The sequence below is a fragment of the Bufo gargarizans genome, chromosome 11 (assembly GCF_014858855.1).
Source record: "Bufo gargarizans isolate SCDJY-AF-19 chromosome 11, ASM1485885v1, whole genome shotgun sequence".
NCBI lineage: Eukaryota > Metazoa > Chordata > Amphibia > Anura > Bufonidae > Bufo > Bufo gargarizans.
Window position 1 is genome coordinate 7,594,764 of NC_058090.1, and position 13,979 is coordinate 7,608,742.

General features: G+C 43.1%; 1 protein-coding gene across 1 annotated transcript in view; it reads right to left on the reverse strand.

Annotated features, from left to right (window-relative positions):
* Window positions 1–8,987: 8,987 nt before the first annotated feature.
* PPP4R3A (protein phosphatase 4 regulatory subunit 3A) overlaps window positions 8,988–13,979 on the reverse strand; it is a 66,425-nt gene continuing 61,433 nt past the window's right edge. Inside the window, exon 15 of the mRNA XM_044272109.1 lies at window positions 8,988–9,931. Within this exon, the coding sequence (XP_044128044.1) occupies window positions 9,815–9,931 (117 nt within the window). The 3' untranslated portion in view covers window positions 8,988–9,814. The remainder of the gene's footprint in view (window positions 9,932–13,979) is intronic.

Below are 13,979 nucleotides of genomic sequence, written 5' to 3' on the forward strand. Positions count from 1 at the left end.
ACTGTAAGAAGGGCAATAAATGACAAAAGGGCATTTTCAAAATACAGATCAGAGACGTCAGATGTAGCTTTTGAAGTTTACAAAGGGCTTAAAATCTGTAAAAAGGAGATACAATTAGCAAAAATACAACAGGAACAGCAGGTGGAAAAAGAGAGCAAGACAAACCCCAAAAAATTCTTAAATATATAAATGCTAAAAAACCTAGGTCTGAGCAGGTAGGTCCCTAAATAATGGTAAAGGGGGAAGGGGTAGTCACTGAAGAAAGGAAAAGGCAGTTACTAAATGGGTTTTTAGCTCTGTATATACAAAAGAATAGAAAGGAGCCTGGTATCTGTGATGCTGGGGCTGTTAGTACATCCAGCTGGGGCTAACTGTAGATACTGTATGGTCCAAGTTAAGTTAAATAAGGTAAATGTGAACAAGGCTCTGGGTCCAGATGGATTATACCGAAGAGTTCTTAAAGAGCTTAGTTCAGTCATTGCTGTGCCAGTTTATAATTTTTAAAGATTTCCTAGCTGCTGGTACAGTGCCAAGTGATTGGCGCAAGGCAAACATGGTGCCCAAATTCAAATAAAGGATCTAGGTCCTCCACGGGTAATTATAGACCAGTTAGTTTAACTTCTGTTGTAGGAAAAATGTTTGAAGGACTCTTAAGGGACTATATATAGGAGTATGTGACTGTAAATACTATTATAAGTGATAACCAGCATGGGTTTACCAAGGACAGAAGTTTCTAGACAAACCTGATTTGTTTTTATGAGCAGGTGAGTAGTAGCCTGGAAAGAGGGGCGACTGTGGATGTAGGGAGGTGAGTAGTAACCTGGACAAAGGGGCGGCTGTGGATGTAGGGAGGGGAGTAGTAACCTGGACAAAGGGGCGGCTGTGGATGTAGTGAGGAGAGTAGTAGCCTGGACAGAGGAGCGGCTGTGGATGTAGTGAGGCGAGTTGTAGCCTGGACAGAGGGGCGGCTGTGGATGTAGTGAGGTGAGTTGTAGCCTGGACAGAGGGGCGGCTGTGGATGTAGTGAGGGGAGTTGTAGCCTGGACAGAGGAGCGGCTGTGGATGTAGGGAGGTGAGTAGTAACCTGGACAAAGGGGCGGCTGTGGATGTAGTGAGATGAGTAGTAACCTGGACAGAGGGACGGCTGTGGATGTAGGGAGGTGAGTAGTAACCTGGACAAAGGGGCGGCTGTGGATGTAGTGAGGTGAGTTGTAGCCTGGACAGAGGGACGGCTGTGGATGTAGTGAGATGAGTAGTAGCCTGGACAGAGGGGCGGCTGTGGATGTAGGGATGTGAGTAGTAGCCTGGACAGAGGGGCGGCTGTGGATGTAGAGAGGTGAGTAGTAGCCTGGACAGAGGGGCGGCTGTGGATGTAGTGAGGCGAGTTGTAGCCTGGACAGAGGGGCGGCTGTGGACGTAGTGAGGTAAGTAGTAGCTTGGACAGAGGGGCGGATGTGGACGTAGGGAGGTGAGCAGTAGCTTGGACAGAGGGGCGGCTGTGGATGTAGGGAGGTGAGTAGTAGCCTGGACAGAGGGACGGCTGTGGATGTAGTGAGGTGAGTTGTACCCTGGACAGAGGGGCGGCTGTGGATGTAGGGAGGTGAGTAGTAGCCTGGACAGAGGGGCGGCTGTGGATGTAGTGTTTCTGGATTTTGCAAAGGCTTTTGATACTATCCCTCATAGACGTTTAATAGGTAAAGTAAGGTCTATAGGCTTGGAAAGTATAGTCTGCAATTGGATTGAAAACTGCCTAAAGGACTGTGTCCAGGGAGTTCCTATTCAGAATGGTGCCGGGTTATAAGTGGTGTGCCCCAAGGTTCAGTGCTGGGACCTCTGTTATTTAACCCGTAGGATACCAGCGCTGTACATGTACGGCGCAGAAAAGTGGGTCCGAAATCCCAGCGCTGTGCATGTATGGCACTGTGTACACCCGTTCCCTGAGCAAAAACGCTCGGTGACCAGGGTACGATGGCTGCTCTGCACGGCAGGCAGCCATTTTCCTACGGGCACAGGGAGGTTTTTTCGTGCCGATCACTGCCGATTTCTGCAAACCGGCCAATCGCAGCTCTGGATCATTCATGGAGCTGCAGGGGAGTGGTACAGGGGTGACTGGTGCTGAACTAGTCAGCACCAGTCTCCCCCAAAGTCAGGCAAGGGACACCAGTGTTTGGCGTCCCCTGCCAGCTCTGCGATTGGCTGGAACAACGCGCCAGCCAATGGCAGCGCTACAGCAGCACAGGAAAGGGCTGAACCTGTCTGCAGGCAGCCATGCTAGCTGGTGACCACATGCAGAGAGGTTCTGTGCTGCTGTTGGCTTGCTGGGACTTGTGGTGCACCACCACTGCTATTTAACCCTTTCCTGCCGGAAAAAAAAAAGTAAAGAACAACATCTGGAATTGCTGCTGATTATTTATTTTTTTTTTTGCATGTTTGCAGCAGTCCCAGACCCCTAAACCACCCTCCATCCCTGTCCCTTCCCTTGATTTAAAAAAAATACTTTTCTCTGAAGATTTTATAAATTTGATGGTAACGCAAACAAATGTTTACTCCCAGCAATTTATTTCCCAGAACCCCACAACGCCATACGGTAGACCCGAAGGTTGGACCCCAGTAAATGCAGCAGAGATGATGACTTATTGGGGCTCTTGCTGCATAAGATTAATCAGTATTGGAGTGCGGATGTCTTGTACCACAGTCCAATTTACAGTAGTGCCATGGCCCGTAATCGATTCCAATCAATACTTAAGTTTTTGCATTACAATGATAATGCACAGTGCCCACCCCAGAATGACTCCACATTTGACTGCCTGTTTAAAATTAGGCCCGTCCTTGACCACGTCAATGCAAAGTTTTCAGAAGTGTACACCCCAGAACAAATTGTCTACAAATTCAGGCATGTCCAAACTGCGGCCCTCCAGCTGTTGCAAAACTACAACTCCCAGCATGCCCTAATAGCTGTAAGCTATCCAGGCATGCTGGGAGTTGTAGTTTTGGAACAGCTGGAGGGCCGCAGTTTGGACATGCCTGGTACATAGACAAATCCCTATTACTTTTCAAAGGGAGGGTGAGATGCTTTGAGTACCTGCCCAGCAATGTATGGCAAAAAATGTAGTCTGTGAGACTTGCTCTGGGTACACTTACAAGTTCTGGGTTTTTGAAGGGAGGGACACCCAGATTAAACCCCCAGAATGCCCCCCCCCCCCCTTCCATATCCTAGGAGTTAGGCCTCTTGCACACGATCGTATGGCTTTTTCAGTATTTTGCAATCCGCAAAAAATATGGTTGACGTCCGTGTGCATTCCGTTTTTTGCAGAACGGAACAGCTGGCCCCTGATAGAACAGTACTATCCTTGTCCGTTGTGCGGACAATAATTGGACATGTTCTATCTTTGAACGGAACGGAAAAACAGAAACGGAAGGCATACGGAGTACCTGCCATTTTTTATGCAGAACCATTGAAATGAATGGTTCCATATACAGAACGCAAAAAACGGAATGTAAACTGGATTTTAAAAAAAACGTTCGCGTGCAAGAGGCCTCAGTGGGAAGATAGTGGGACTTACTGCACCCACTGCTGGATAAGGGTTACCATCTATACATGGATAATTACTGCACAAGTCTACTACAGTTCCGGTCACTAACTTCCAGAGGTACTGTGGCGTGAGGCCTCCTGCACACAACCGTATAGCCTTTTCAGTATTTTGCAGTCTGTTTTTCACGGATCAGTTTTTTTGTTTCAGTAGTGTTTTCGCTTCCGTTCGGTTTCAGTTTGTGATTAGTTTTTTTTGCAGATCGCAAACTGAAACGAAAGCATACAATAATGTTTAGACAGCAAGTACATAAAAAAAAATTGGGCTTGGCATAAAATTTTCAATAGATGGTTCCGCAAAAACGTAACGGATACAGAAGACATACGGATGCATTCTGTTTTTTTTAGCGTACCCATTGACTTAAATGGAGCCAAGTATCATTATTTGCGGGCAATAATAGGACATGTTCTATGTTTGAACGGAAGGCATAGGAGTACCTTCAGTTTTTTTTTTTTTTTGTTAATGGTTCCGTATACGAAACGCAAAAAACGGAACATGTGCAGGAGTCCTAAGAAAAGGAGACAGCCGTGCTCTCCTCAATGAGAACATGTTGGTGGTTAAGTACAAGAGGGATTTCCTTTTGCTGACCACCATTCACAGTAATGCCAGCTCCCCTGCCCCTGTACGTGGTACCACAACTACTGTCCCCAAACCAGACTGTATTCTGGAATACAACAGGCACATTGGGGAAGGGGGGTTGATCTTTCAGATGAAGTTCTGAAGCCCTACAGTGCCACACGAAAAACAAGAGTGTGGTACAAAAAGTTGTCCGTGCACATTGTACAGGTGCCATTTAGATCTAGAGGCCAGACAAGAACATTCCTACAATTTCAAGAGGGTGTGATAAAGGCTCTAATTCTTCCAAACCAAGCAATAGAGGGCCCCAGTACTTATGTAAGTTACGGCGCCCGTGTGTGTTCCAAAAAGGGGGATAAGGAAAGACACCATTTACCATTGAGAAACCTGCCCTGAAAAACCTGGCCTGTGCATCAAATATTGTTTCAGAATCTAGCACTCATCTATGGAGTAATTTCATCCTTTACCTGTACCCTGTAATTTTACCACCTTATATCTCCGATTTAGTCCGCATAGCTTACAGATCCACTTTTTACCAACCACTACATTTCATTTCTGTGAAACACCTATTAGGTCAAAAGTGCCCTTTCCACCCCTTAAAATTTTTGTGATGGGGTGCCCTTTCCAAAATGGGGTCACTTCTTTGGGTTTTTAATTTCTGGGACCTCAGGAATCTTTTAAATGCGACATGGCACCTAAAATCAATGTCTGCCAATTCAGGTCAGCAAAATCCATATTTTGCTGTTTGAGTCTAGAGCCCTGCTGTGCGCCCATACATCATTTTTTGAGCACATATGGGGTGTTGCTGTATTCGGGGAAAATGGGGAACAAAATGTGGGGTGCATTTTATTCTGTTACCCCTTGTGAAAGTGAAAACGGAGTGTAAAGCAACTTTTTCTTAAAAAAAATAAATAATTTTTCCTTTTCACAGCCAAGTGTTTCCTAATTCTGTGAAACGTCCGATGGGTCAAAGTGCTCACTTCACACCTTGAAATATTCCTTGAGGGGTGTAGTTTTCGGAATGGCGTAACTTTTTGGGGGTTTCCACTGTCGGGCCACCTCAGGGTGTCTTCATATGCGACATAGCTCCCAATTACCATTCCAGCTAAGGCTACTTTCACACTTGCGTTCGGGGCTCCGCTTGTGAGTTCCGTTTGAAGGCTCTCACAAGCGGCCCCGAACGGATCCGTCCAGCCCTAATGCATTCTGAGTGGATGCGGATCCACTCAGAATGCATCAGTCTGGCACCGTTTGTCCTCCGCTCAGCAGGCGGACACCCGAACACAACTGTATGTCCTAGGTGATGTAGCACTGGGAGAGTCACGTATAGGGAAGGATTTGAGTGTCCTTGTAGATCGTAGATTAAATTACAGCATACAGGCCACCAGGATATTCTCATGCATTAAACGAGGCATGGACTGGCAGGGCAGGGATGTAATATTACCACTTTACAAAGCGCTGGTGCGGCCTCATCTGGAATATGCAGTTCAGTTCTGGGCACCAGTCCATAGAAAGGACGCACTGCAGCTGGAAAGAGTACAGAGGAGAGCGACTAAACTGATGAGGGGCCTGGAGGCTTATAGGTATGAAGATTAAAAGAATTGAACTTATTTAGACTTGAGAAGAGAGATCTAAGGGGGGCATGATTAACCTGTACAAGTACACAAATGGGCCATACAAAAAATTCATGTAAAATGCCCTCAAAAGACAAGGGGGCGCTGAATCCGACTGGAGAAGAAAAAGTTCAGTCGTCTCCAGAAGCTCCAAAGCTTCTTTACTGTAAGAACTGTGAATCTGTGGAATAGACCTCCTCAGGACGTGGTCACAGCAGGGACACGGGACAGTTTCAAAAAGGGTTTAGATGAATTCTTTAAAGTAACCAACATTAATGCTTATGAAAACGTGCAGAAATCCGAGTCTCACTTCCTTCTGGGATTTACGTCCCCACCTATCCCTTGGGTGAACTTGATGGACTTATGTCTTTTTTCAACCGTATCAACTATGTAATCCTTAACATTAAAAGAAATAAATGCTTGAAATAGATCACTGTGTGTACTGAATCTATAGAATATACGAGTTTCACTTTTTAAATTGATCTACTGAAATAAATAAACTTTTTGATGATACTCTGCTCGTGCATGTCAATAAATTAGTTAAAAGGAATCGGTCATCAGTTTTATGGTCCCGTCACTAGTGACAGATGGGTGACTTTCTTTAACTCATCAACAGTCGCATTAAAATTGGAAAAACCTTTCCAAAAAGGAAATTTTTCGCCCTACAAGACTCACCTGCCCATAAGATGCACCTAGGTTTTTGAGGAGGAAAATAAGAAAAAAATATATTTTGAACCAAAAGGTGTGCTTTTGGTGGGGTTTGAACTAATAGTGGTCTGTGGATGACAATATTATGGGGGCATCTGTGGATGACACATATATAGCAGAGCAGCCAACCATTATAGCCATACCAGATGTGGGAACGTGACTCTGCCGCCGGCTCCACCCGACGCGATTTCGCCAGCCAGGCTTCTTCCGGAAGAAGCCTGGTTGGCAAAACGGCGTCGGCAGAGTCACATTCCCACATCTGGTATGGCTATAATGGTTGGCTGCTCTGTTTATTGCTCATTATGCACGACACAATATTGGTATATCTTGATGGTGCAATGTGTTCGGGACACTGCTGCTTACTACTTAATAGTTGAACATCGGGTATTTCTTTTGTATGGCCCCTTTGGGCCTCGAATACCATTATAGCTGTGTATCATTACCACATTGTGATAGCTACTGTCCTAAGTGAATACTGATTGTGATGGACAGATAATGCCGCCCCCTCCTTGTCCTCTCTAGGGGTTGATATTTGCTGCTAAGTTTTTAGGAATTTTCTTAATTTTTTTATTTGTATGTATTATACTCTATAAAGTTCAACTTATTTGTAACAATTGGAGGTTGATGAGAATTTTCTTTTTTTGGTGGGATATAATTGACATAAATCACCTCTGGTTTAAGGTTACATGACTGCTCATTAATCTTTTGGTGTATTTACCAAAAAATGAATTGCAAAATGTGGCATTTTTGAGAAACTGCAGATAAAAGTCACCCAAAAGGACCACTTTTTACCATTTCAGATGACCATCTTTTAATATGACAGGTAAAAAGAGTTATCTGGTAATTAGTATTGATTACTTATTCTCTGGATAGGTCAATATCAGATCAGCAGGGGTCTGACACCAGAGACCCCTTCCGATCAGCTGCTATAAGAGGCCGGTGCTCCATGAGTGCTGCGGTCTCTTCCTAGGCCATGTGATGTCACTATACATTGGTCACTGCAGTTGCAGTGAAGTCAATGAGGCTGAGCTTGTTAAGATGGCGGGAGCCGGCTGCGATCAACAAAGCTCCAGTGAGGGAGAAGACTATCTGTAACAGCTGATCGTCGGGTGTAGCAGGACTTGGACCCTCATCAATCTCATAAATGATAACCTATCCTGAGGGTAGGTCATCATTATATTTACCAGGATAACCCCTTTTATGGAAGTTTCTGATAGCCAATGGCAGACTGCTCTCTGCCAAAAAAGTGATATCTTATGTCAGAATCTTTCGTCCGTTCGTTCACTTGAAACAAGACATGTGTGGCATTGGCCACTTTGCACAAGAGCATTACATAATCCCTGTCAAGGGGTATTCCAAATAATAATTATTATTATTATAAAAAACCAGCACAAAGCACAGTGCCGACTGAAATAATGTGTTTCAAGCATGCCGGTTCCATTTGTCCCAGCAACATTGACGTCCGGTCCATCATTCCATGACTGATGACTGGCTGCAGTGGTCACGTGAATGATGGATGTGAAATGACTGCTGCATCACAAGCAGGATACAGTCCCTGTGCCAATTTTTTTAAAGCTCTTGGAAAAAAGCCTTTAAATGGCACGTCAACAGAGGACAGTGGGGAAAAAAAAAATAATCCATTGCAGATTTGCTGCAGAATCTGACAGACACTGACATGCTGTAGATTTAAAATCTGTAGTGCAGGTCAATGTGCATGCTGATTTTTTTTTCCCCCACAAAGTCCACATGATTTTCTGCCTGGAAAATACCCAGTGTGTAAACATTTGTAAACATATTGCTTTTCACTCCTGAGAACTGGAAATGTATCAAGCCATATGATATTTTTGGCAAATTCCACATATATACTGCATTACTGACACACTATTTCTATTGCCACAGCGGATGAGAACAACACATTTTAAGACAATTTTGTGCAAAACCAAAAGGGATCCATTGTGACGTTCCGGTGTCTGCTGGTTACAAAACATGGATCAATACAAAGACCAACGTAACATTTGTGAATGGAGCAGCGCCATTATGGTTAACACCCACAGTCTGGATGTGTGAGACTTAAAGGGAACTTGTCACCTCTACTATGCTACCCTCACTGAGCGTTTCTAAACGTTCATTGTGTTACCCTAAACATACAAATGACAATTTCATTTGCAGACAAATTCAATAACTATTATGCATTTTTGTGCTTCCCGCCTTTTATGCAAATTAACATAAAAAGAGTCATATCTTACTTGTGTGACCAGAGAAGAGTCATTTTCAAGCTCTGACTCATCTCATGCAATTTTTGCATATGTATCAAATCATTTTTTTCACACAATAAAAGCACACAGAGCTATGGGGATTGGGTATTGCGGATGGCCCATGTCCTCAGCTCTATACCCAAAATCCAGGTGACATGTTCCCTTTAAACCAGATTTCATTCTTCAACATCAAATCCTCTGCTACCGAAAAAACTGTGGAAAGCATGTAACCATCACAAAAAGAATCAAAGTACATGAAAAAAAAAATTTAATGGTCCCAAATATAGATTCAACAACTCAGCATACACCCAGGGTGGGGAAAAAGGAATATAAAATGATACATGACACGAGTTGACCACATCTAGAATTCCACTCAATTTTTTTTTTTTTAATCAACATGGGGGTTGAGATTTTCCCCTACACCTTCAAAAGAAAGCTGCAGTTTAAGGGCATATGGGGGATATAGAACTGGAAAAAAAAAAAATTGAGAAAATAAAAATATTGAAGAAAATGAATGATATAATCGGCTCACCCCACCCAAGGGTTTCTTTTAAAACCAGTTGTGGCAAATGCAATGACAGAAAAAGAGAAAAAAAAACAAAAACGTTCAGGATGTGTGAATCCTATAGAGGTGGAAACGATCCACCCAATCAGAAGTGCTGGCATCCATTGTATATATAGCTGCAGACTTTCCTCTTCTAAACGGCGCCATCTCAGAGCCTCTCTCCTCCTCTTGCGTTAAGCTTCGGAGCATCTGACCAGCCAATCGAGAGTTCAACAAGAAACTCCTGCCCTGTTGGCTTTTATTTTTATTTATTTTTGTTTGACTTTATTTCCTTCCCTGAGAAAAGGGCAATGTGTGGTCTGCGGGAGAGTACAAGGCGTCCAAATCCTTTCCAAATGTCATGTCTTCCCTCCCTCGTGCTCCTGGGAATTGGCACTTATGAGCAGATATCTACATGTTGGTTTGTGTCAGACCCGCTCACAGCGAGGTGTGCCCGGCTGCGGTGGATTTTCGGTTGTTGTGGGAGATCAGTTGTTTGATGGGATTTGTTCAAACAAATTGCTGGTATTAAGAGCCAAGCCTTGCTTTCTTACTGAGTTGTACAGTCTCTTCCTTCTCCTCCTCCTCTTCGTCATCTTCTTCCTCATCGTCATCTGGATAGTCTACTAGTCCCACAAGGCCTCCCTGTAAAGTTTGATAAGAATAACATTTAATTAGCACTAGCAGTCTGCCAATAAGTTGATAAAGAGTAATACCTTTTGGAGTGGTGGTGACGCAGCCCTGCTGCGGTCGGGCCACACTCAATGAGTCGTTTAGTTGGTATTGCGGACACAGGACGGCCAACAACAAAGCAGACAGATTAACCCCTTAACGCAAAATGCCGTGCATGTATGGCGGGGGATGCATTGCCAGAATGCATTCCGCCGTACATGCACGGCGGGCTGATCGGGCGGGTCGCGGAGCGGTGCGCGATCACTGCAGGAGCCCAGCAGTCCCTGGTAGCCGGGCCCCTGCTGTATCCACCGGCATCACTCTAAAAGCAGATGCCGGCAGATTAACCCCTTCTATGCCGTGGTCCGCGCTGACCGCAAAATAAAAGTGGTTTGCGACGGGTGAGTGAGCGCTGCTGTGGAGGGGACTCAATGTGTCAGAAGGCAGCCCAATGCCGTGCAGAGGCTGCCCAATGCCTTGCACGTCATCGGGACCTGCTTTCTACGGGTGCCAACCTGTTGGTGTACTACTTACTCACTGTAGTACACGAACAGGCAATGAATTACAATACAGATGTATTGTAATGCGTTGCAGAGGGGATCAGGCCCCCAAAAGTTGAAGTCCCAGAGTGGGACAGAAATAAAGTTAAAAAAGGGTTTTCAATAAAAAAAAATATTAAGTTTCAAGTTAAAGAAAAAAATCCCCCTTTCCCCTGATTTTATAATGAGAAATATAAAAAAAAAAAAAAAAAAAAAAAAACACACACACAAATTAGGTATCGCCATTTTGTTTGTCACCTTACTTTCATAAAAAGTGTAAAAGCTAGCCATCAAAAAGTCATATGCACCCCTAAATTGTACAAATCAAACCATGATCTCATCCCACAAAAATGATACCCTACATAAGAGAATCGGCCAAAAAATAAACTATGGCTCTCAGACTATTGTGACACTAAAACAGGATTTATTAATTTGTTTGTTTCAAAAACGATATTAGTGTATAAAACTTAAATAAATAAAAAAAAGTATGCATATTAGGTATCACCGCATCCGTAACAACCTTCTCTATAAAAATATCACACGATTTAACCCCTCAGGTGAACACAGTTAAAAAAAAAAAAAAAAAAAAAAGGGTAATAGCAAAGGGATCAGTCATACGCACCCCAAAATAGTACCAGTCATCTCATACTGGAAAAAAATAAATGAAACTATGGCTTTCAGAATATGGAGACACTACATTATTATTTTTTTCATCAATGCTTTATTAGTTAACACTGAAACAAACAACCCAAAAAAGTTGTCATATTTGGTATTGTCGTGTCCGTAACAACCTGCTCTATAAAAATAGCTCATGATCTAACTTGTCAGACGAACATTGTAAATAAAAAAAAATTAAAAAGTGCCAAAACAGCTATATTTTTTTTGGTTACCTTGCCTCACAAAAAGTGTAATATAGAGCAACCAAAATTCATCTGTACTCTAGGGGTGCAACAGGGGGTCTTCAAATGTGACATGGCAAGTTAAAATTATCCCAGTGAAATCTGCCCTTCAAAAACCATATGGTGTTTCTTTCCTTCTGCGCCCTGCCGTGTGGCCATACAGCAGTTTTTGACCACATATGGGGTGTTTCTGTAAACTACAGAATCAGGGCAATAAATATTGATTTTAGTTTGGCTGTTAACCCTTGCTTTGTTAGCGGAAAAAAAGATTAAAATGGAAAATCTGCCAAAAAAGTGAAATTCTGAAATTTCATCTCCATTTTCCATTAATTCTTGTGGAACACCTAAAGGGTTAACAACGTTTTTAAAATCAGTTTCTCATACCTTGAGAGGTGTAGTTTCTAAAATGGGGTCATTTTGGGGTGGTTTCTATTATGTAAGCCTCACAAAGTGACTTCAGACCTGAACTGGTCCTTAAAAGGTGGGTTTTGGAAATTTTCTGAAAAATTTCAAGATTTGCTTCTAAACTTAAGCCTTCTAACGTCCCCAAAAAATTAAATGGCATTCACAAAATGATCCAAACATGAAGTAGACATATGGGAAATGTAAAGTAATAACCATTATATAAAGGTATCACTATCTGTTTTAAAAGAAGAGAAATTGGGAAAGTTGCAAAATTTTCTAAATTTTGGGTAAATTTTGTTTTTTTTATAAAAAAAAATAAAAAATGAAATATTTTAATTCAAATTTACCACTATCATGAAGTACAATATGTGACAAGAAAATCTCAGAATGGCCTGGATAAGTAAAAGAGTTTTAAAGTTATCACCACTTAAAGTGACACGTCAGATTTGCAAAAATCAGTCTGGTCCTTAAAGGGCTTGTCCGAGTTATTTTTTTGTTCTTTCTATGTTCCTAACTAAGCAAATGTAACAGCTTTCCAATTAACTCACTTTATCTCCGGTGGCTGGTTTCTCAGATTTCACTGAGGGTCACATGACCTGTGATGTCCGCTTCTCTCCCTGCTCTGATAAAGGTCATTTACAAGCCTGTAAACGAGATGTCACTGTGCTGACCACGCCCCCTTCACTGCCAACTACTCTCTGCTAGGATTCTTAACCCCTTCAGCTGCACACACTGGGTAGCTCTGCAGGCAGTGAGGAGACAATGTGGGCACAGGATATGACAGACTAGAGAGAGCATTGCACAAGAAGGTAGGGGGAAGATCCTGTGTGTATCAGCAGTGTCATTATACAGATGGGACTTGTAGTCCTACACTTACAAGTTGCTGTTGATTCTCCAAGCATTTAGGGCAGCTCTTGTATCCACTCCCTTAGCAGTGTCATTATACAGCTGGGACTTGTGGTCCTACACATACAACATGCTGCAGAGACTCCCAGCAGGCAGACATGTCACTCAGGGCAGCTCTTGTATTCACTTCCCTTAGCAGTGCAGGGGGAGGGGCAGAGATTGTTTTTATTGCATGTAAACAAAGGGCCAGAAAAGAACCAGGGAAATGAGGAAATAGATATATATATTTTTGCATAAAACTTGCTTAGATCAGTTATATATCAGATTTTCAGTGCTATATTATTTTTTTTCATAACTCTGACAACCCCTTTAAGGTGAAAAATGACCCGGTCCTTAAGGGGTTAAACAATGTGGTCACCTTTAGTTTAATTAGGGCCTGACATGACCACTCTGGTGACATGACTACTTGGCGATATGCTATATATATATATATATATATATATATATTTTTTTTTTTATTCGTTCATACTTTGTTGTTAAAAGGTGAATCTAAAGGCATTCCGTTATGGTCCGTGGTAACTGAATCCATAATGCAATTTACCTTTAACCCACAAACGAAGTGTGAACTATATAATATATAAATAGAGATATATATATATATATCTATCTCTCACACACAAACACATATAGTATACATATACACACACACACACACTGTGCTGCTGCCAGGGAGTTAAGTGCAGCCAAAGAATAGCTGATAAAATGATTAGGGATGAGCGAATAGACCAGGGGTGGCCAACCCGTGGCTCCTTGCAACTTTATTTGCGGCTCGCAGGGGGATTTGTGTTATTGCGATACTAGGCTGCGTAGCCTAGTATCTCAAGAGAACATGGCGTGTGCCGCGCTCGGCCTTCTAAGCGGAGGAGGGAGGTAGGGAGTCCCTCCCTCATATGGAAAGCAGTGAAAAGAGCGGGCCCTAAAACTGCCCGCACCACTGCCACCAATGAATGTGCGGCTAATTAAAGGAGGAGGGACGGGGGAGGTAAGAAACTGTTGCGCCGTCTGAGCTACTGAGCTCGGCGAGCGGCAGCAGCCTCCTCCTGAGTGTCCTGTCCTCAGCGTCAACCCCAGAGTCGGTGTGCACTGAGCAGCCAGCATAAAAGGTACCCCACACTCACACAGTGCAAGAGTGATTAGCCTGCCTCAAAATAAAGGCAGGCAAAAAACATGTTTCAGGCAGCCAGCAAGAATGGTGTTAATGTGACTCATTAACCCCAATCTTGCCACTGCCATGTTTAATTATTTATAATGTCAGGCTGGCTACATGCTTTT